Here is a 24,115-nt window from a genome sequence, read left to right on the forward strand (position 1 = left end):
CCACATTTGCTCACATTGTATATAGACTTGTTTATACTGTATTATTGACTGTATGTTTGTTTTACTCCATGTGTAACTCTGTGTCGTTGTATCTGTCGAACTGCTTTGCTTTATCTTGGCCAGGTCGCAATTGTAAATGAGAACTTGTTCTCAACTTGCCTACCTGGTTAAATAAAGGTGAAATAAATAAATAGTCGGCTGTACCTCCTCAAACTCTGGTATGTTGAATCCTGTAGCTTGTTCTCCATATTATTTTTTATATGGGGAGCCAACATCTCTTCAGCACTTGTATTTCCATGACAGATGACAACTTTATCTTGTTTCTCTGCAGCAGTGAGCTATATGTTTGGAAATCAAATCGCACTATTTAATCGCAAAACATATCGTATCGGCTCTGTTCGTCTTAAACAGAGGAATCCAGATCTAGGCTGATCACCTCACTCAAATATCATTCTCTTCTCACTGTTGCACTTGTTCCACTTTTACCTTTGTGTATTCCCCACAATCAAAGGCTTGTGTGTTCTATTTTTGGATGGAAACTAACCCAATTGTTAGTATAGTGTGTCCCTTGTGGTGCCTTTTTATGTAGACGTTGACAAACACCTAGCCTGAGGGAAGCTCGCCAGCACTGAATGGTGTAATGGGGACAGCATTTTATAACAGTATTTTGCCAGAGAAATTGCCATGTGAGATATTGAGTCACCTGTCTTCTCTGTGGTAGGGGTGCTGACCTGGTCCTGTCGTGGAAGTGCCATGCGACTCATGATACCACGTTGTGCCATTTGTCTGTTCTCTCTGCTCTGCAGTGCTGCTGGGGCACCGGGACACAGGATTAGCGCAGAAATGAAAAGAACAGAAGGGCTTTTAAGACTCAGGGAGCCAGGCTGCTCTATCTCAGGGCACATCGTGTCTCACTGCACTAGCACTAATTGTAGCCCACTTCCTGGTTCCTGCTGCTAGGGACTGTAGGAGAGCGGCAGCAGACAACACCGTGACAGTTGGGCCTTGTCTGACTGCAGCAATTTAGCCGCCAGATACAGTCTGTCTGGGCCATGCTTTAGAACCGCCAACACTCCAAACAGAGCACAATACCTCAAACTTCCACTCTGCGCTGCAAGGGGAGGGTCCATGTTCAGTTCTCCTCACTCAGTTAGGCTAGTAGAAAGTAGATGCTGTGAGGACACCAGTCACGACACTGGACTTACTGTGCTTTTCACCATAGGATTGTTTACACTATGCCTCTGTGCAAAGAGAATGATATCTCACTTGTGTGCATAGCACTTGTGACTTCCATACTCTATGCAATGACATCATGTTTCATAGAACATAGGTCACCCGTCTTGTGATTTTTGTTGTGGTTAGGCTAATCAATAGGAACTAAACTATTGAGTCATTGGTTGTGCACTTGTCTCGTCTACATCGGACCACTCCACTGAGCTGTGTGTGTGTGTACTGTAGTGTGAGCTGTTGCTCTGTATTTACATAGTCAGTATGTCACATTTCCATATTTCTCCCCGTACATTTCTTTGCTGCCAGTAAACTCTACAATAACAACTTCTCTGTGCTACAGGCCCAGCACACACACCAACACACCTGCAACCTCTGAGCATACCATGAAACTCCTCCCAACATGAACTTTCATATGTCACCAAATAATTGATTAAAACACACTGTTTTGTAAGCAATTCTACAGTAGCCTCAACAGCACCCTCTATGGTAGCACCATGGTGTAGCTGGAGGACAGCTATTTTCTGTCGTCCTCTGGGTACATTGACTTAAAACAACTAGTAGACTCATGGTTTTCCCCTTCCGTAGACTTTCACAGTAATTATGATGACTTTTTTAGGAAGTCGTCCAGCCACTCAGACCCCTTGCAGTATGAATTGACATCTTGTCCATCCAATCAAAAGATCAGTGAATGAATCTAGTACTGCAAGCATAAACTATAGCTATCTAGCACTACAGTGCGTAAATTGTGGTTAGTAGTTGACTCAAAGATGATAGTTGAACAAATGAAGGAGAAGAGGCAGGGAGAGGGAGATCTAGCTATATATTTCTTGTTTTACCAACTAATGCAGTTTAATTTAAGCTACTCAACAATAACTCAAACAGAGAAGAATGCTATTTATGTTCGGTAGCTGGCTAAGGCTATCCAACACGGCAACTCTTCCAAGTGAGGCCACGGTAAGCTTTGGGTTTTATACTGCGTGTAGTACACTGTACTGTGTTATTTGTCCACTTGGATTGGACTGTGGGATTACTAACATGTCAATTCTATTTGGTTGACTATAACGTTATTATAGTTACAACTATGGCTGGGATGATATCAGTTTTGATATAATTAGTATTGTGGCAAGGAAACTAAGTGCATTTAACTTCTTTAGGAAAACATTGTCATCCAGAGTCATTTTCCAACCTATAACAAACTATTTTACATACAGTAGTTTTTTAAAGGACCAAAGAATTTGGTCTGCTTAGTGTGTAGTTTTTTTGTGCCATGGAAAAAAATATTGTGTCCCGATTTTATAGTCTGTGTAGCGGTTTTGTTATGGTATGATGGTTTGACTGTGCTCTGAAGGCTACAAGCGAAGGTGAAAGGAGGAATTATACAGTACAACGCGCATAGTAATGATGCTGTATTTGGCTGCTATGAAAGTGAACTGTGTGACAGTAATCACCCCTGGCTGCACATTATGCCCTGAATCTATTCTACCACGCCCAGAAATCTGCTCCTTTTATTCTTTGGCCCCAACTCTCTAGGCGACCAGTTTTGATAGCCTTTATCCGTACCCTCATCCTACTACTCCTCTGTTCCTCGAGTGATGTGGAGGTAAACCCAGGCCCGCGTGTCCCCAGGCACCCTCATTTGTTGACTTCTGTGATCGAAAAAACCTTGGTTTCAGGCATGTCAACATCAGAAGCCTCCTACCTAACTTTGTTTTATTCACAGCTTCAAATCAAATCAAATTTTATTTGTCACATACACATGGTTAGCAGATGTTAATGCGAGTGTAGCGAAATGCTTGTGCTTCTAGTTCCGACAATGCAGTGATAACCAACAAGTAATCTAACTAACAATTCCAAAACTACTGTCTTATACACAGTGTAAGGGGATAAGGAATATGTACATAAGGATATATGAATGAGTGATGGTACAGAGCAGCATACAGTAGATGGTATCGAGTACAGTATATACATATGAGATGAGTATGTAGACAAAGTAAACAAAGTGGCTAGTGACATAAGAATGCAGTCGATGATCTAGAGTACAGTATATACATATGCATATGAGATGAATAATGTAGGGTAAGTAACATTATATAAGGTAGCATTGTTTAAAGTGGCTAGTGATATATTTACATCATTTCCCATTATTAAAGTGGCTGGAGTTGGGTCAGTGTCAATGACAGTGTGTTGGCAGCAGCCACTCAATGTTAGTGGTGGCTGTTTAACAGTCTGATGGCCTTGAGATAGAAGCTGTTTTTCAGTCTCTCGGTCCCAGCTTTGATGCACCTGTACTGACCTCGCCTTCTGGATGATAGCGGGGTGAACAGGCAGTGGTTCGGGTGGTTGATGTCCTTGATGATCTTTATGGCCTTCCTGTAACATCGGGTGGTGTAGGTGTCCTGGAGGGCAGGTAGTTTGCCCCGGTGATGCGTTGTGCAGACCTCACTACCCTCTGGAGAGCCTTACGGTTGAGGGCGGAGCAGTTGCCGTACCAGGCGGTGATACAGCCCGCCAGGATGCTCTCGATTGTGCATCTGTAGAAGTTTGTGAGTGCTTTTGGTGACAAGCCGAATTTCTTCAGCCTCCTGAGGTTGAAGAGGCGCTGCTGCGCCTTCTTCACGACGCTGTCAGTGTGAGTGGACCAATTCAGTTTGTCTGTGATGTGTATGCCGAGGAACTTAAAACTTGCTACCCTCTCCACTACTGATCCATCGATGTGGATAGGGGTGTTCCCTCTGCTGTTTCCTGAAGTCCACAATCATCTCCTTAGTTTTGTTGACGTTGAGTGTGAGGTTATTTTCCTGACACCACACTCCGAGGGCCCTCACCTCCTCCCTGTAGGCCGTCTCGTCGTTGTTGGTAATCAAGCCTACCACTGTTGTGTCGTCCGCAAACTTGATGATTGAGTTGGAGGCGTGCATGGCCACGCAGTCGTGGGTGAACAGGGAGTACAGGAGAGGGCTCAGAACGCACCCTTGTGGGGCCCCGTGTTGAGGATCAGCGGGGAGGAGATGTTGTTACCTACCCTCACCACCTGGGGCGGCCCGTCAGGAAGTCCAGAACCCAGTTGCACAGGGCGGGGTCGAGACCCAGGGTCTCGAGCTTGATGGCGAGCTTGGAGGGTACTATGGTGTTGAATGCCGAGCTGTAGTCGATGAACAGCATTCTCACATAGGTATTCCTCTTGTCCAGGTGGGTTAGGGCAGTGTGCAGTGTGGTTGAGATTGCATCGTCTGTGGACCTATTTGGGCGGTAAGCAAATTGGAGTGGGTCTAGGGTATCAGGTAGGGTGGAGGTGATATGGTCCTTGACTAGTCTCTCAAAGCACTTCATGATGACGGAAGTGAGTGCTACGGGCGGTAGTCGTTTAGCTCAGTTACCTTAGCTTTCTTGGGAACAGGAACAATGGTGGCCCTCTTGAAGCATGTGGGAACAGCAGACTGGTATAGGGATTGATTGAATATGTCCGTAAACACACCGGCCAGCTGGTCTGCGCATGCTCTGAGGGCGCGGCTGGGGATGCCGTCTGGGCCTGCAGCCTTGCGAGGGTTAACACGTTTAAATGTCTTACTCACCTCGGCTGCAGTGAAGGAGAGACCGCATGTTTTCGTTGCAGGCCGTGTCAGTGGCAATGTATTGTCCTCAAAGCGGGCAAAAAAGTTATTTAGTCTGCCTGGGAGCAAGACATCCTGGTCCGTGACTGGGCTGGGTTTCTTCTTGTAGTCCGTGATTGACTGTAGACCCTGCCACATGCCTCTTGTGTCTGAGCCATTGAATTGAGATTCCACTTTGTCTCTGTACTGACGCTTAGCTTGTTTAATAGCCTTGCGGAGGGAATAGCTGCATTGTTTATATTCGGACATATTACCAGACACCTTGCCCTGATTAAAAGCAGTGGTTCGCGCTTTCAGTTTCACGCGAATGCTGCCATCAATCCACGGTTTCTGGTTTGGGAATGTTTTTATCGTTGCTATGGGAACGACATCTTCGACGCACGTTCTAATGAACTCGCTTTAGCACACTCTGCTAACCCTGATGTCCTTGCCATGTCTGAATCCTGGCTTAGGAAGGCCACCAACAATTCTGAGATTTCCATACCCAGCTACAACATTTTCCATCAAGATGGAACTGCCAAAGGGGAAGGAGTTGCAATCTACTGCAGAGAGAGCCTGCAAAGTTCTGTCATACTTTCCAGGTCTATGGCCAAACAGTTTGAACTTCTAATTTTAAAAATTAACCTCTCCAGAAATAAGTCTCACTGTTACCGCCTGCTATCGACCCCTTCCCTCCACTCCTAGCTGTGCCCTGGACACCATTTGTGAATTGATCGCCCCCCATCTAGCTGCAGAATTCGTTCTGTTAGGTGACCTAAACTGGGATATGCTTAACACAGTCCTACAATCTAAGCTAGATGCCCTCAATCTCACAAATCATCAAGGAGCCCAACAGGTACAATCCTAAATCTGTAAACATGGGCACCCTCATAGACATTATCCTGACCAACTTGCCCTCCAAATACACCTCTGCTGTTTTCAATCAGGATCTCAGCGATCACTGCCTCATTGCCTGTATCCTCTACGGGTCCGCGGTCAAACGACCACCCCTCATCACTGTCAAACGCTCCCTAAAACACTTCTGCGAGCAGTCCTTTCTAATTGACCTGGCCCGGGTATCCTGGAAGGATATTGACCTCATCCCGTCAGCCGAGGATGCCTGGTCATTCTTTAAATGTAATTTCCTCACCATCTTAGATAAGCATGCCCTGTTCATAAAATGCAGAACTAAGAACAGATATAGCTCTTGGTTCACTCCAGACATGACTGCCCTTGACCAGCACAAAAACATCCTGTGGCGGATTGTCATAGCATCGAATAGTCCCCGCGATATGCAACTGTTCAGGGAAGTCGGGAACCAATACACGCAGTCAGTCAGGAAAGCAAAGTCTAGCTTTTTCAAGCAAAAATTAACATCCTGTAGCTCTAACTCCAAAAAGTTGTGGGACACTGTAAAGTCCATGGAGAACAAGAGCACCTCCTCCCAGCTTCCCACTGCACTGCACTGAGGCTAAGTAATACGATCACCACTGATACATCCATGATAATCGAACATTTCAATACATTTCTCAACGGCTGGCCGTGCCTTCCTCCTGCTACTCCTACCCCGGCCAACAGCTCCACACCTCCTGTAGCTACTCGCCCAAGCCTCCCCAGCCTCTCCTTCACCCATATCCAGACAGCAGGTGTTCTGAAAGAGCTGCAAAACCTGGACCAGTACAAATCATCTGGACCCTCTCTTTCTAAAACTATCCGCCGCCTTTTTTGCAACCCCTATTACCAGCCTGTTCAACCTCTTTCGTATCGTCCGAGATCCCTAAAGATTGGAAAGCTGCCGTGGTCATCCCCCTCTTCAAAGGGGGTGACACCCTAGACCCAAACTGTTAGACTTATATCCATCCTGCCCTCCCCATCTAAAGTCTTCGAAAGCCAAGTTAATAAACAGATCACTGACCATTTCGAATCCCACTGTACCTTCTCTGCTGTGCAATCCTGCTTCCGAGCCAGTCACGGGTGCACCTCAGCCACGCTCAAGGTACTAAACGATATCATAACCTCCATCGATAAAATACAGTACTGTGACAATACGGTGATTGACAGAGTCGAAAGCCTTGGCCAGGTCGATGAAGACGGCTGGACTGATCCACCTCTACGCAGACGACACCATTCTGTATATTTCTGGCCCTTCCTTGGACACTGCGCTAACTAACCTCCAAACGAGCTTCAATGCCATACAACACTCCTTCCGTGGCCTCCAACTGCTCTTAAACGCTAGTAAAACCAAATGCATGCTTTTCAACCGTTCACTACCCGCACCTGCCCGACTAGCATCACTACCCTGGACGGTTCCGACCTAGAATATGTGGACAACTATAAATGCCTAGGTGTCTGGCTAGACCATAAACCCTCCTTCCAGACTCATATTAAACGTCTCCAATCCAAAATCGGCTTTCTATTTCGCAACAAAGCCTCCTTCACTCACGCCGCCAAACTTACCCTAGTAAAACTGACTATCCTACCGATTCTCGACTTTGGTGATGTCATCTACAAAATAGCTTCCAACACTCTACTCAGCAAACTGGATGCAGGCTATCACAGTGTCATCCGTTTTGTCACCTTTTTCCACCCACCACTGCGACCTGTATGCTCTAGTCGGCTGGCCATCACTACATATTTGTCGCCAGACCCACTGGCTCCAGGTCATCTATAAGTCTATGCAAGGTAAAGCTCCGCCTTCTCAGTTCACTGGTCACGATAACCACACCAACCCGTAGCACACGCTCCAGCAGGTGTATCTCACTGATCATCCCTAAAGCCAACACCTAATTTGGCCGCCTTTCCTTCCAGTTCTCTGCTGCCAGTGACTGGAACGAATTGCAAAAATCGCTGAAGTTGGAGACTTTTATTTCCCTCACCAACTTTAAACATCAACTATCTGAGCAGCTAACCGATCACTGCAGCTGTACATAGTCCATCTGTAAATAGCCCATCCAACTACTTACTTCATCCCCATACTGTTTTTGTTTTATTTACTTTTCTGCTCTTTTGCACATCATCATCTGCTCATTTATCACTCCAGTGTTAATTTGCTAAATTGTAATTATTTGCTCCTATGGCCTATTTATTGCCTACCTCATGCCTTTTGCACACACTGTATATAGACTTTCCTTTCTCTACTGTGTCATTGACTTGTTTGTTATTGGCTTGTTTATTGTTTACTCCATGTGTAACTCTGTTGTCTGTCACACTGCTTTACTTTATCTTGGCCAGGTTGCAGTTGCAAATGAGAACTTGTTCTCAACTAGCCTACCTGGTGAAATAAATAAATAAAATAAAAAAGCAAATGGAATGAAATTGGGAGGGACCTAACTGAATTTGTCCTATAAACTTGTTTTTGTTTCTTTTTGCAACTGTTTCGACTAATGATTACACCCCATATCAGCTAGATGCAGGCAAGAGTGTTCAAGGCGGTATTGAATGTTTCACCTTGATGACTCCAATTTTGTCTCTTGACCTGTGCACGCACCTATGTTATGAACTGTAGGCTACGTTGTATGAATTGTAGGCTATGTTGTAGCATCCTCATGATGGGTATAGGACACATTTAGATGATCATTTAGTAACCTAAACCTATTGATATGGAATATGAATGACAGTCAGCCAATATGCGCAGTAAAAAAAAAGAAAAGTACTTCCTAATCTAGAACGGCACCGACCACCACTGCCAGACACTCCAGTCATGTAAGGTAGTCGAGTACTGAAATGTGAACTCAACTCTGCACCATCCATTTCTACCTGGAGCAACCTGTCATGTATATGCTGTTGAGAAACATTAGCTTACTACTCATATGTGGCACATATCAACAATTTTTTTTGTCTGTCACTGGCATAGTTGTTACATACTGTAGGCCAAATCATGATTGTGTGGTTGTTTTTGAAAGTGTGAATTACTGTTCACTTCCTGAGCAGTGCAGCCATGGAAAGTTCAGCCAGCACAGGAAAACAATAAGTAGCACGCTGACTCCACAAGCAGAATGATCTCTCTCCACATGTAGCTGAAGCAATGCTATTCATCTGGGAGGCTCTTCTGGCAAACATATATACAGTACCTACTTGCTTAGTGCTTGTTGACTACACATAAGCATGACGTGGTAGAAATAATAGATTTGGCTGTGGATACTGTCTGTGTTCATTCAGCACTAGATGGCTAGAGAGGAGTACTGAGAGGTTTTGGATGGATGGTTTTCCTTTCAGAGATGTGTTTTTTACACTCACTGGAGAGTGACGTAAAGTTTTTCCAACTAGATACCTCAGCAGAGCGCTGTGCTTGTAAAATGGAGTTTATTTATGGTTGTCTGTAGTACGGTGTCTCTTTCTCAGCAGTATTTCTTGGCTCTGTGAATGAATTGATTTAGACCTAGTGTGAATGTAGCCTAAATGGAGCACCTAATGACTGTCATTGAACTCAGCAGAGAAAGGAGTGTTCTGCTATATGAAGAGGTAGTTATCATGGCTGTATAGTGTGTGTTACATCACTGTTGGTTTCCATGGTAGCGATATCATCAGGGAGCCTGCGAGAGCTGAAAAGAATGGAGGGATGAGGGAGTGGGAAAGGAGGAGATTACACTCTGAGGTATAGAGCATCACTCACATGGCTGTGTGTGTAGGCACCTCAGTGAACTAGACTTGCTGAGTGGGTGCTAAGCATCTGTCTTTGACCTCAGTACGTCAACACTGCTGCTGGAGTTGAGCTCATTTCTCAGATGTAATCCGCCTTCCTACCTTGGTTCAGAAACCTTGCCTGTATTTCCTCACCGGCTCTGTGTTGAATCTTCTCCTTTCACCAGCACTATAGGAGCAATGGATGATGGAATATGGCTGTTTCAAACACTGACTGACACTGAAGTGAGGAGGATGTTCAGTCCCTCTTAGAGGACGATGGAAGTAGGCTAGATTAGAGATGCGTATTTATTATTAAAAACAACAGGTTTTTGTTGCGATGCTTTCCCTTTGCACTGACTGACACTAAGAATTCCAAATAGAAAAGTGGGTGGCCTCTGGGTATACCAGAGCTGCTATATTTGGCTCTGTCAGTTTGCATACAGATCTGCAGCAGTCTGCAATTAGCCAACTTCCTGTTTTAACACAGGATACAGGACACGCAGTGCTCTGCTGTGCTGTGAGCCATTGATACACCGTAGTGGCTGTATGGATGAGACATGCATAATTTAATGGTTCTAGAACTCTACCGTACATTTATGGAATTCCAAAACCCCCCCCCACCACCACAACACCAAGCCATCGGAAAATACGAGTCAGCCACTTCCAGTTCCCCCTCACTTCCTGTTCTCGGCCGGCCTGAGTTGAGAGGCAGTGGATGAGGTTGTGAGATACTGTACTGGCCCTCCTGTGGTGAATTGACCATGCCGTGTGTGCCTTTTTGTCTGATTCAGCATAAACTGTATGGCCTTGTCGTGTGCCTCTAGTCTTATCTCTGGCTTCCTCCTCTTTCTCATCCTCAGGGACAGAGCACAGAGACACACTTCAGGCCCGGCATCTGCTGTGTTTTGCCTGCATACAATAGCCTAGATCCAGCCAAAACAGATCATACTGCTCACTAATGTAGCCAAGATGCAGCTGATACAGACCATACTGCTCTCTTACAGCCCTGCATACTGTAGGCTAGCCTACATACTGCTCTCTCAGAACTGCCCGTCTACTGTAGGTAGAAACACTGTAGGGTCGGCTACCTCCAGCCAATACAGATCATTCAGCTCTCACAAGCACAGCGCTTTGCCTGACACAGATGAGCTGAGAAAGTGGTGGGTTTAGCTTTAGCGATCTGAGCAGTGGACAACAGGCAGAGGGAGGCTTCATTTCCTTTGGGAGGATCAACTCTCATTCATTCACCTCGCTCTGAAGGTCACCGTGGAGAGGCGCAATTATTAGCGCTTAGAAATGATTATCTGCATAGAGCAGTCTTTATTTTTTGGGGGCCTATATTTCACAAATTCTAGTACGTAGGCTATTGAAGTCTATAACAGCACATTAAGTGTTTAATTTTTTTTGCAGTAGATGAGGTTGTGCCAGTGTTCATGCACATTGGTTGAAAAACAAGGTAGTGACAGTAGACTATTTTTCCTCTGCATGTGAAGCTTATTCACAGCTACTGAGTTGACATGCAGTAAACTGCAGATTAAAGCTGTTTAACAGAACTAACCAGAGTAACATTTTGAATCTGTTTCTCTTTTGCTTAGTGACCAGACCACATGTGGTTGTCTACCAGGCTGAGCATACATCCTGTTCCAGTGTGGTGTTAGTCTGTCAGAGGTTGACCATCTTCTCTTCTGTTGTCCTGCAGCTCTGATGGTGACACCTGCCTGAGGACACCTCCCACACCCCCTTTACCATGTCTGGGATCCAGGTGAGAGGAGAACACACCTGCACATGCTAGTAGTGCGAAAGTCAACTGTTTGTTCACCCCTGCTCGCAATTGCTAATAACCCATCCAACTGTATGTGAAAATCAGAGGCCCAATAACATTTTGCGCATATTTTTTAAATTCATTTTTATTTCACCTTTATTTAGGCAAGTTGAGAACAAGTTCTCATTTACATTTGCGACCTGGCCAAGATAAAGCAAAGCAGTTCGACACATACAACAACAGAGTTACACATGGAGTAAAACAAATATACAGTAGAAAAATGAGTCTATATACAATGTGAGCAAAAGAGGTGAGAAGGGAGGTAAAGGCCATGGTGGCGAAGTAAATACAATATGGCAAGTAAAAACCACAAATGTTTAAAAAATCAAAATAAACACTGGAATGGTAGATTTGCAGTGGAAGAATGTGCAAAGTAGAGAAATAATGGGGGTGAAGGAGCAAAATTAGATGGGCTATGTACAGGTGCAGTAATCTTTGAGCTGCTCTGACAGCTGGTGCTTAAAGCTAGTGAGGGGGATAAGTGTTTCCAGTTTCAGAGATTTTTGTAGTTTGTTCCAGTCATTGGCAGCAGAGAACTGGAAGGTGACGCGGCCAAAGTAAGAATTGGTTTTGGGGGTGACCAGAGAGATCTACCTGCTGGAGCGCGTGCTACAGGTGCGTGCTGCTATGGTGACCAGCGAGGTGAGATAAGGGGGGACTTTACCTAACAGGGTCTTGTAGATGACCTGGAGCCAGTGGGTTTGGCGACGAGTATGAAGCGAGGGCCAGCCAACGAGAGCGTACAGGTCGCAATGGTGGGTAGTATATGGGGCTTTGGTGATAAAACGGATGGCACTGTGATAGACTGCATCCAATTTATTGAGTAGGGTATTGGAGTCTATTTTTGTAAGTGACGTAGCCGAAGTCTAGGATCGGTAGGATGGTCAGTTTTACAAGGGTATGTTTGGCAGCATGAGTGAAGGATGCTTTGTTGCGAAATAGGAAGCCAATTCTAGATGTAACTTTGGATTGAAGATATTTGATGTGAGTCTGGTAGGAGAGTTTACAGTCTAACCAGACACCTAGGTATTTGTGGTTGTCCACATATTCTAAGACAGGACCGTCCAGAGTAGTGATGTTGGAAGGGCGGGCAGGTGCAGGCAGCGAGGGGTTGAAGAGCATGCATTTAGTTTTACTTGTATTTAAGAGCAATTGGAGGCCACGGAAGGAGAGTCGTATGGCATTGAAGCTCGTCTGGGTTGTTAACACAGTCCAAAGAAGGGCCAGAAGTATACAGAATGGTGTCGTCTGCGTAGAAGTGGATCAGAGAATCACCAGCAGCAAGAGCGACATCATTGATGTATACAGAGAAGAGTCGGTCCAAGAATTGAACCCTGTGGCACCCCCATAGAGACTGCCAGAGGCCCGGACAACAGGGCCTCCGATTTGTCACACTGAACTCTATCAGAGAAATAGTTTGTGAACCAGGCGAGGCAATCATTTGAGAAACCAAGGATATCGAGTCTGCCGATGAGGATGTGGTGATTGACAGAGTCGAAAGCCTTGGCCAGGTCAATGAATACGGCTGCACAGTATTGTTTCTTATCGATGGTGGTTAAGATATTGTTTAGGACCTTGAGTGTGGCTGAGGTACACCCATGACCAGCTCTGAAACCAGATTGCATAGCGGAGAAGGTATGGTGGGATTCGAAATGGTCGGTAATCTGTTTGTTGATTTGGCTTTCGAAGACCTTAGAAAGGCAGGGGAGGATAGATATAGGTCTGTAGCAGTTTGGGTCGAGTGTCCCCCCCCCTTTGAAGAGGTGGATGACCGCAGCTGCTTTCCAATCTTTGGGAATCTCAGATGACACGAAAGAGATTGAACAGGCTAGTAATAGGGGTTGCAACAATTTCGGCAGATAATTTTAGAAAGAAGGGGTCCAGATTGTCTAGCCCGGCTGATTTGGGTCCAGATTTTGCAGTTCTTTCAGAACATCAGCTGATTGGATTTGGGAGAAGGAGAAATGGGGAAGGCTTGGGCGAGTTGCTGTGGGGGGTGCAGTGCTGTTGACCGGGGTAGCCGGGTGGAAAGCATGGCCAGCCATAGAAAAATGCTTATTGAAATTCTCAATTATAGTGGATTTATCGGTAGTGACCGTGTTTCCTATCCTCAGTGCAGTGGGCAGCTGGGAGGAGGTGTTCTTATTCTCCAAGGACTTTACAGTGTCCCAGAACTTTTTTGAGTTTGTGTTGCAGGAAGCAAATTTCTGCTTGAAAAAGCTAGCCTTTGCTTTTCTAACTGCCTGTGTATTGGTTTCTAGCTTCCCTGAAAAGTTTCATATCACAGGGGCTGTTTGATGCTAATGCAGAACGCCATAGGATGTTTTTGTGTTGGTTAAGGGCAGTCAGGTCTGGAGAGAACCAGGGGCTATACCTCTTCCTGCTTCTAAATTTCTTGAATGGGGCATGCTTATTTAAGCTTGTGAGGAAGGCATTTTTTTTTAAATAACCAGGCATCCTCTACTGATGGGATGAGATCAATATCCTTCCAGGATACCCCGGCCAGGTCGATTAGAAAGGCCTGCTCGCTGAAGTGTTTCAGGGAGCGTTTGACAGTGATTAGTGGAGATCGTTTGACTGCTGACCCATTACGGATGCAGGCAATGAGGCAGTGATCGCTGAGATCTTGGTTGAAAATAGCAGAGGTGTATTTAGAGGGCAAGTTGGTTAGGATGATATCTATGAGGGTGCCTGTGTTTACGGCTTTTGGGTGGTACCTGGTAGGTTCATTGATAATTTGTGTGAGATTGAGGGCATCAATCTTAGATTGTAGGATGGCTGGGGTGTTAAGCATGTTCTAGTTTAGGTCGCCTAGCAGCAGGAGCTCTGAAGATAGATGAGGGGCAATCAGTTCACATATGGTGTCCAGAGCACAGCTGGGGGCAGAGGGTGGTCTATAGGAGGTGGCAACAGTGAGAGACTTGTTTTTAGAGAGGTGGATTTTTAAAAGTAGAAGTTCAAATTGTTTGGGTACAGACCTGGATAGTAGCCTGCAGAGTTCTGTCCTATCTCTGCAGTAGATTGCGACACCGCCCCCTTTGGCCGTTCTATCTTGCCTGAAAATGTTGTAGTTTGGAGGCTTCTAATGTTAACATGCATGAAACCAAGGCTATTACGGTTACAGAAGTCATCAAAAGAGAGCGCCTCGGGAATAAGAGTGGAGCTAGGCACTGCAGGGCCTCGATTCACCTCAATATCACCAGAGGAACAGAGTAGGATAAGGGTACGGCTAAAAGCTATGAGAATTGGTCGTTTAGAACGTCCGGAACAGAGAGTAAAAGGAGGTTTCTGGGGGCGATAAAATAGCTTCAAGGTATGTACAGACAAAGGTATGGTAGGATGTGAATACAGTGGAGCTAAACCTAGGTATTGAGTGATGATGAGAGATTGTCTCTAGAAACATCATTGAAACCTGGTGATGTCATCGCATGTGTGGGTGGTGGAACTGAAAGGTTGGATAAGGTATAATGAGCAGGGTTAGAGGCTCTACAGTGAAATAAGCCAATAAACACTAACCAGAACAGCAATGGACAAGGCATATTGACATTAAGGAGAGGCATGCTTAGTCGAGTGATCATAAGGGTCCATTTAGTAGTGAGGTTGGTTGGGGTCACGGCGATTCAGACAGCTAGCCGGGCCATTGGCAGCAGGCTAGCGTAGAACGGTGTTCAGTTTTTAGCCATTTCGTGTGTTTCTGTTAGTAGATTAGTGGGGTTCCATGTGGTAGAGGGGATCAATCCAATTGGCAAAATAGATATAGTTTTTGTGACCCAAGAAAAATTGTCAGAGAGACCGATATTCTTGATGATGGTTAATAAACTCGCAGGTTTGAGACCACAATCGTTCTGCTAATAGCTCAATATTGAAAATACTGTGATTGAAGAAAAACATCTGAGATTAAATTATAAAAAATGTAAACATCCCCCCCCCCCCCCATAAATGTTATAAACTATTAGATTTTTTTTTTTTTATGGGGGGGGCACCTACAACCCACTTATAACCATGCACCAGTTGAGAATCACTGCCGTAGAAGACTAAATAAATCCTTGCTCAACATAATATTGTCATAAATCGATATAATGAATGCTTCAATCTAGTTGACATCGGTAAAGTTCTGTCATCCCTGCTTCTTTTGCGGAGCAAAGACGTTTAGGGACTGGTTGGGTGGATTTTTTTAATTTAAATTTTAAACTCAAAACAGAACATTTTCTGTGCAAAGTTTGACCCGTTGTAAGGAAATAGAAAGCTATGAAAACGATCCAACATGTTTCTGATAAAATATGCACCCAAGCAGAACTGAAATCTTATGTGGTTGTAATACTATCAGCTTTTATGATTTCAACAAGTATACCGCATGAAGAGGTGCCGTCTAACTGTGCATTTGCATTCTCACTAGATGAAAGAAAGAACTGAGTAAAAATGTTGCCTACATTTGGTCTATCATTTTACTGCAATAAATTTTTAATTCTGCAGGTGTTAATATTAAGGCTATGAGAGGTTAGTGTCCAGATTTAATTTTCCATTGAACCCATCTGAACAATAGGCTACTGTTCCCTTGATGTGCCATAGGCATATTTGATGTCCCCAGTCTTGTGACTGTCAAATTTGTACAGAGCCATCACACAGAACACTGCTATCATCCTCTTACCACATCACCAATGCTTTCCCAAACATTACTTCTCTGGCCCTCGCTTCTCTTTATTTTCAGCTTTCCATTTCGCAGCTTTTCTCTTATTGAATTAAACTCCCAACTTTCTCTGCCTGTTCCCAAAATAATTTTGTGATTGGTGTATAGGCGATTTGACGCACGTACAGTTGGGCCCTGAAGCTCAGGCTGACAGCCTAAAGTAATGAAAGAGAACCAGTGTAGCCTGTTATTATAAAATGCACAAGAATTCTACATTGTTCTTTTTTTTCTTCTCTTTTAAAGGTATTGTTTTCTCTTTTATTCAACCCAACCCACCTTCATCCACACAATATGTCATGACCCTAAACGCGCCTGCCCCGTAGATACAACCACGGGGACTGCAGGTTATGAGTCGACCCATGAGTCACTAATGCATGCACGCATCCTACTTACACACACATTCTAATGTGCCGTGCCCCTTCCAGACGTGTCATATTTCCTGACTGACATTAGTGCTTCTGCTTTTCATCTGCCAGCAGCCACAAAGCATGATTACAACCCCCTTGCATCCCCCATATTCACATTTGCTTATCAACCCAAATTATTTTAATCTTTGGCACACAACAGTACATAACTCTCACATCGCTCCCTCTGTGACGCTCGTCTCTCTGACTCCTATCGGGAAATGATTGAGGGATATGTGTCCCGATAACGATATCAGACATACAGAGCTGTGCGTAGAGCATTGCTTCAGGAATACGCCAGGTTATATGAGGATAGTGGCTGCGTCCCACCCTATTCCCTATATAGTGCACTACTTATGACCAGAGCCTCCAGGGAATATGGTGCCATTTTGGACACCTTGTGTGTCTCTCTCACACACACACACACACACACACACACACACACACACGCTGCTGTGTACTGTCATTGCCTCTAGCTGATAACATGCAACCATGACTCCTGTGAAGATGCTATTTACAACACTAATGCCACAACACCACCGTTTAGATGTAGGAGCCTCAGTTAATGCCTAAAGAATAGGCCCACATGCTATATGGTCTGAACAGCGTGTAGGACAAACCAGTGTAGCAATTTTTTCCCCCGCCACCTTTATTTAACTTGTTGAGAACAAGTTCTCATTTACAACTGCGATCTGGCCAAGATGAAGCAAAGCATTGCGATACAAACAACACAGTTACACGTGGAATAAATAAACTTACAGTCAATAACACAATAGAAAAGTCTATATACAGTGTGTGCAAATGTAGTAAGATTATGGAGGTAATAAATAGGTCATAGTGGCGAAACAATTACAATTGAGCAATTAAACACGAGCGATAGATGTGCAGAAGATGAATGTGCAAGTAGAAATACTGGGGTGCAAAGGAGCAAAATAGATAACAATTATTTATTTTACGTTATTTTACCAGGTAAGTTGACTGAGAACACATTCTCATTTGCAGCAACTACCTGGGGAATAGTTACAGTGGAGAGGAGGGGGATGAATGAGCCAATTGTGAACTGGGGATTATTAGGTGACCGTGATGGTTTGAGGGCCAGATTGGGAATTTAGCCAGGACACCGGGGTTAACACCCCTACTCTTACAATAAGTGCCATGGGATCTTTAATGACCTCAGTCAGGACACCCGTTTAACGTCCCATCCGAAAGACAGCACCCTACACAGGGCAGTGTCCCCAATCACTGCCCTGGGGCATTGGGATATTTTTAGACCAGAGGAAAGAGTACCTCCTACTGGCCCTCCAACACCACTTCCAGCAGCATCTGGTCTCCTATCCAGGGACTGACCAGGACCAACCCTGCTTAGCTTCAGAAGCAAGCCAGCAGTGGTATGCAGGGTGGTATGCTGCTGGCACAAATATGGGGATGAGGTAGTTGGGTGTGCAATGATCTGTAAGCTGCTCTGACAGCTGATGCTTAAATTTAGTGAGGGAAATCTAAGTCTTCAGCTTCAGTGATTTTTGCAATTCGTTCCAGTCATTAGCAGCAGAGAACTGGAAGGAAAGGCGGCCAAAGTAGGAATTGGCTTTGGGGGTGTCCAGTGAAATATACCTTCTGGAGCGCGTGCTACGGGTGGGTGCTGCTATGGTGACTAGGATCGGTAGGACAGTCAGTTTTACGAGGGTATGTTTGGCAGCATGAGTGAAGGATGCTTTGTTGCGAAATAGGAAGTCGATTCTAGATTTGGATTGGAGATGCTTAATGTGAGTCTGGAAGGAGAGTTTACAGTCTAACCAGACACCTAGAATATGTGGACAACTACAAATACCTAAGTCAGAACCATCCAGAGTAGTGATGCTAGACGGGCGGGTGGGTGCGGGCAGCTATCGGTTGAAGAACATGCATTTAGTTTTACTTGCATTTAAGAGCAGTTGGAGGCTATGGAAGGAGAGCTGTATGGCATTAAAGCTCATCTGGAGGTTTGTTAAGTGTCCAAAGAAGGGCCAGAAGTTTACAGAATGGTGTCGTCTGCGTAGAGGTGGATCAGAGAATCACCAGCAGCAAGACAGCTGCTAGCGATACATCATTGATGTATACAGAGAAGAGTCGGCCCGAGAATTGAACCCTGTGGCACCCCACAGACTGCCAGAGGTCCGGACAACGGGCCCTCCGATTTGACACACAACTCTATCTGAGAAGTAGTTGGTGAACCAAGCGAGGTAGTTATTAGAGAAACCAAGGCTGTTTAGTCTGCCAATAAGAATGTTGTGATTGACAGAGTCGAAAGCCTTGACCAGGTTGATGAAGACTTCTGCACATTGTCTTTTATTGATGGCGGTTATGATATCGTTTAGGACCTTGAGCGTGCCTCAGGTGCACCCATGACCAGCTCGGAAAACAGATTGCATAGTGGAGAAGGTACGAAATGGTCGGTGATCTGTTTATTAACTTGGCTTTCGAATACTTTTTTTTTAAAGGCAGGGTCGGATAGATATAGTTCTGTAACCGTTTGGGTCTAAAGTGTCACCCCATTTGAAGAGTGGGACCGCGGCAGCTTTCCAATCTTTGGGGATCTCAGACGTTACGAGAGGTTGAACAGGCTAGTAATAGGGGTTGCAACAATTGTGGTGGATAATTTTAGAAAGAGAGGGTCCAGATTGTCTAGCCCAGCTGATTTGTAGGGGTCTAGATTTTGCAACTCTTTCAGAACATCCGCTATCTGGATTTGGGTGAGGGAGGCTTGGGCAAGTTGCTCTGGGGGGTGCAGAGCTGTTGACTGGGGTAGGGGTAGCCAGGTGGAAAGCATGGCCAGCCGTAGAAAAATGCTTATTGAAATGATCATAGATTTATCGGTGACAGTGTTTCCTAGCCTCAGTACAGTGGGCAGCTGGGAGGAAGTGCTCTTATTCGTCATGGACTTTAGTGTTCCAGAACTTTTTGGAGTTTGTACAAATTTATTTTTGAAAAAGCTAGGCTTTGCTTTCTTAACTGCCTGTGTATATTGGTTCCGAACTTTCCTGAAAAGTTGCATATCGCGGGGGCTATTCAATGCTAATGCAGTACACCACAGGATGTTTTTGTGCTGGTCAAGGGCAGTCGGGTCTGGAGTGAACGAAGGGCTATATCTGTTCTTAGTGCTACATTTTCTGAATGGTGCATGCTTATTTAAGATTTGAATAGTAGACCTTTTTTTAAATGCTTGTTATGTGTTATTTTAACCCGATTGCAATTGAATTTCTCCCTAGAGTGTCAATGACGACAAATGCTATTCACTCGTCTAAGCTATGACTATCTGTAACCTTTCACTGTAGTCAATCTCAGCCTTTATAACAGCGCCTCTCCTCTTCACTCGTGACCTAGGTGCCATGGTTGCCTGGCACAGAGTGTGTAGCCAAGTACAACTTCCAGTCGACGAATGAACAGGACCTGCCTTTCTGTAAAGGAGATGTGTTGACCATAATTGGAGTCACCAGGGTAAGCACTGCTCACCTTTCCAAACTGTGGAAATGTAAGTGTAAAACCGTTATATTGCTGGACTTGTGTAGTTATACAGGTATTATACAACGGTGTTAAAACCTCTTAAGGATTGGACCCTTTTTTTCTTCAATTTTCACCTAAAATGACACCTGTAGCTCAGGAGCTGAAGCAAGGATATGTATATTCTTGATTACATTTGAAAGGAAACACTGAAGTTTGTGGAAATGTGAAATTAATGTAGTAGAATATAACACATTGGATCTGGTAAAAGACAACACACACTTTTTGTACCATCTTTAAAATGCAAGAGAAAGCCATAATGTATTATTCCAGCCCAGGCACAATTTAGATTTTGGCCACTAGATCATCAGTGTATGTGCAAAGTTTTAGACTGATCCAATTAACCATAGCATTTCTGTTCAAAATGTTGTATCAAGACTGCCTAATTGGTTTGTTAATTCATTCATTTCAAGTTCATAATTGTGCACTCTCCTCAAATAATAGCATGGTATTATTTCACAGTAACAGTTACTGTACATCTTACAGTGTAGTTATCTGATATTTCTATGTCCTGGGAAAATGTTTTGTTACTTACATCCTCATGCTAATCACATTAGTACACCGATCCCGTAGAGGTTAAAGGGTGTTTCTGCTGTTATTTCAGGATCCCAACTGGTACAAAGCGAAGAACACAGTGGGCAGAGAGGGAACCATCCCAGCTAACTACGTCCAGAAAAGGGAAGGGGTCAAGTCAGGGGGAAAACTCAGTCTTATGCCGTAAGTACATGATAGGACCTTGCTGCTCTGTCACATAAGATGTGCCCTTACCTGTGAAAAGTTCCCATGTTTCACTGTATATTAAAGGTATGACTATGGTGCTTAGTTCATTAGAAGGGGGGTGTTACAAAGGCCTGACAGGAGACGTTGGTAATATTTGTTATTTTTTTACCGCCTCTTCTCTGTCCCGTCTGCTCTCTGGGTGGCTGCCTGCCAATGTGGGTGGGGCTAAGTGCCGCTCCGATTTGAATCTGGCTCTTTGAAGGGCCAGCTATTTCAAAAGAGGAAAAAAATTAGACTTATGCAAATTGTATAAAACTGGAGGCCAGGAGATAATCACAGTTATCTCACTCACACACACACACACACACAGGACAAGGCTGAAGTTGATGCACTCAAACGTGTTGGACCAAAACACACTGATGGTGTGTGTCTCTCTCTCTCACACACACACACACACACACACACACACACACTGCAGACTCTCTGCCCCAACATCTCATTCTTCTGAGCTTAACCGCCCAGCTGAGGAGAGGAAAGCTCAAGCTGTGTGGTGAAGGGCAACCAGTCAAGTGTTACAAGGAAGAACAAAGTCGAGGCTACTCCACTGGACAGGGAACTGACTAGAGGGAGTGAGTGAGTGGGTTTGCTGTCCTTATGAAGTAGAGGTCACCAGTGGAGGGACTGGGCAGAGTCCACTGCCCGCCTACTCTCCTTCAGCTGTAAGAGAGCAAACTCTCTGTAAATACAGCCAATAATACATCAGCCCTGTGGATACCCTCAGAGGAGTGGTTAGTGGTGTGAGTCTGAGGGGGGTTGTTGTTATTATGTTATTATGAATTGGTAACAGATGTCTTGGGAAAAACTCCCTGTTGGCTTATATAACTAACAGTGTCAGCTGTGTTCTTGGGTCTGTTGATCTCCACACCCTGAGAGATGCTGCTCTTTGACCTCACAGCTCACTGCTGCCACCTGCTGGAAATCATCCACTCTGTTGGAAGGGAGGTGGGGTTACAGCACCACCCTAAAGAATACTGGCAAAAGGCCTCCCTTCCAACAGAGTGGAAGGTCCCCTGCTCACTGCAGTCTCTCTCTCCTACCTCCTTCCTTACTCTATTTCCCCCTTACTTCTAGCAGCCTGTTCTCCCTAGTGAATGGCACAAACTGAAACATATAAATGGCATATTACATGCCCTGCTTCCTCATTAAATAGTCTGACTGGTTGGTCATATGTTTGGCTGGTAGCTCCTGTGTGCTCCTCCTGTGTTTTGGCTGTTGTTTACTCGGTGTCTGGCTGACTGCTGGCTTACTGTGCCTGCTCTCAGATTAATGGGAGTTAAGGAGGCTGCTGTCCATGGAGAAGCAGCTCCGCTGATCTAATCAACTCAATCCTCCCTCCGCATTAAGCCGCTTTGCACAGGCCCTGCTCTGTCTGTCTTTGTGCTGGACAACGGAGGGAGGAAGGGAAGTGTGTAAATCAATTACACACTTTGATTACCCTTAACTCACCAGCCCCCAGAGAGACCCCTGTGGACCTCCTACTGCTCCTGTTTCCATACTGCTGGAGGATTCTGTGTCAGGGTCTACTACAGATAAGAGATGAATGATCTTAAGGTAAAAGCCAAGCAAGGGGTGGAGTTTATCCAGTAGAAGCCTGTAGATCTTGTACATGAGGTGAGATGGAGGCCGTGTTTAATAGCTTGAGGCAAAACAAAGAAGGGAACCACGTGCGTTTTCCCTAAGAGAGCTTTCTAAGTCCAGTGTCCTGCAGCTTGCCTTGCGGTCAGCCGGGGGCAGGTTTTATAGACTGTTCTGAGGGGATGAGAGCCACTGTGCTGTTCTCTCTAAAAGCCTCTCTCCTCTGTGTGGTCTCACCTCTCTATGAATAGAGAGGTCTGGTAGACCCTGCCTTGCGCCTTGCCTGCCCTGAGCTGCTTTGCATTTTCCTGTTATTGCAGAGCCTGTGTCAGTTTCCATCTCTGCCTGCCCATGTGTGTTTTTCTGTGTCTGCGTTTCCTGTTTACGCCAAGGCACTTTCTCACTGGCTCCTTGAGACACAGACAGACTCACTCCACTGCTCTAAGTACAACTGCCTAGAAATGCCACTGCCTTACATTATGCTGATCTACTGCTATTGTCCCCTTTACCTGGTCTATAACTGACTGTTTATCAACTCTTTTAATACAGGGCTTTGTATGCATTACATTGCACACTAGCAATAATGAGTAGATCTCCCCTCTACTTATAAATGGTCTTTTTGCCCTTTTGATGACCTTGGTATGGTAATTTTCTGTAGTCCACTAAGGCCCTATCTCTGTGTCCTGTCCCTCCCCCTCTCTCCTCTCCTTCTCGTGTCCATCTCCAGATGGTTCCATGGTAAGATAACGAGGGAGCAGGCAGAGCTCCTCCTCTACCCCCCAGAGACTGGTCTGTTCCTGGCGAGGGAGAGCACCAACTACCCTGGGGACTACACCCTGTGTGTCAGCTGTGACGGTAAGGTGGAGCACTACCGCATCATCTACCACAACGGCAAGCTCAGCATCGACGAGGAGGAGTTCTTCCAGAACCTCATGCAGCTGGTGGAGGTAAGGCGGTGTCAGCCTGTCCCACACGCTCCCTATTTAGGCTACTCCCTCCCACTCTGCCTTCCCTGTACGGTGTTAAGGTACTCGTCAATGACGCTTAGTGACATAGTTGAAGGCAAAGGGGGTGGAGGTTATTGATCGGGGAGAAATCAATATTATTTTATTGATACTTTTTCTCCAAGTATGGATTTAAGATAACGTTAGCAAGCGCTAGTCGGCTGTACCTTTTTTATTTTTCACCCTATAGCTTGTTCTGCCTTTTTTAAATAGGCTCTCTCACGCTCTTTCTAATATTGTGGCTGTATTTCTCACATTCTTGTGATTTATAGCTCATTCTTTTTCCCCTTTTTTTTCTCCCCTTTTCCACTGGCCTATTTTTTTTATTTATTTTATCTTTATTTAACTAGGCAAGTCAGTTAAGAACAAATTATTATTTTCAATGACGGCCTAGGAACAGTGGGTTAACTGCCTGTTCAGGGGCAGAACGACAGATTTGTACCTTGTCAGCTCGGGGGTTTGAACTTGCAACCTTCCGGTTACTAGTCCAATGCTCTAACCACTAGGCGACCCTGCCGCCCCATGCCTATCACAACAGGCTCCACACAAGTTATCCTTCCCTGTTAATAGACCCACATTCAGTGGGATTTGTGGTGTTAACCACATAATGGAAATCAAACACTGTTGCGTTTAAGGGATTAGTCAATCACATGTTAAGTACTTGGGTTGTTATAGATGGTGGGTACTTGTGTGTATTCAGGCACATTGAATATTTTTGTATTGTCCAATTATCAGTTATATAACCTTGGTTTCATGACTGCAATATGCAGAAATAATGTGTTAATTTGATAATTGGTCTTTAAAGCTCAAATACAGTTTTGACATGAATATATTTGTTTAGTAGCTTGTACAATAGTTCCTAT

At 44.9% G+C, this 24,115-nt stretch overlaps 1 protein-coding gene across 5 annotated transcripts in view; it reads left to right on the forward strand.

Moving 5' to 3' along the window:
• Positions 1 to 24,115, forward strand: part of LOC115112465 (tyrosine-protein kinase CSK) — a 49,693-nt gene that overhangs the window by 20,549 nt on the left and 5,029 nt on the right. For all 5 annotated transcript variants that reach the window (XM_065012028.1, XM_065012026.1, XM_029639548.2 and 2 more), the window contains 4 exons: positions 11,143 to 11,205; positions 19,717 to 19,830; positions 20,498 to 20,610; positions 22,976 to 23,195. In XM_065012028.1, the coding sequence (XP_064868100.1) occupies positions 11,191 to 11,205; positions 19,717 to 19,830; positions 20,498 to 20,610; positions 22,976 to 23,195 (462 nt within the window). In that variant the 5' untranslated portion in view covers positions 11,143 to 11,190. The remainder of the gene's footprint in view (positions 1 to 11,142; positions 11,206 to 19,716; positions 19,831 to 20,497; positions 20,611 to 22,975; positions 23,196 to 24,115) is intronic.

The sequence above is a fragment of the Oncorhynchus nerka genome, linkage group LG27 (genome assembly GCF_034236695.1).
Source record: "Oncorhynchus nerka isolate Pitt River linkage group LG27, Oner_Uvic_2.0, whole genome shotgun sequence".
Taxonomy (NCBI): domain Eukaryota; kingdom Metazoa; phylum Chordata; class Actinopteri; order Salmoniformes; family Salmonidae; genus Oncorhynchus; species Oncorhynchus nerka.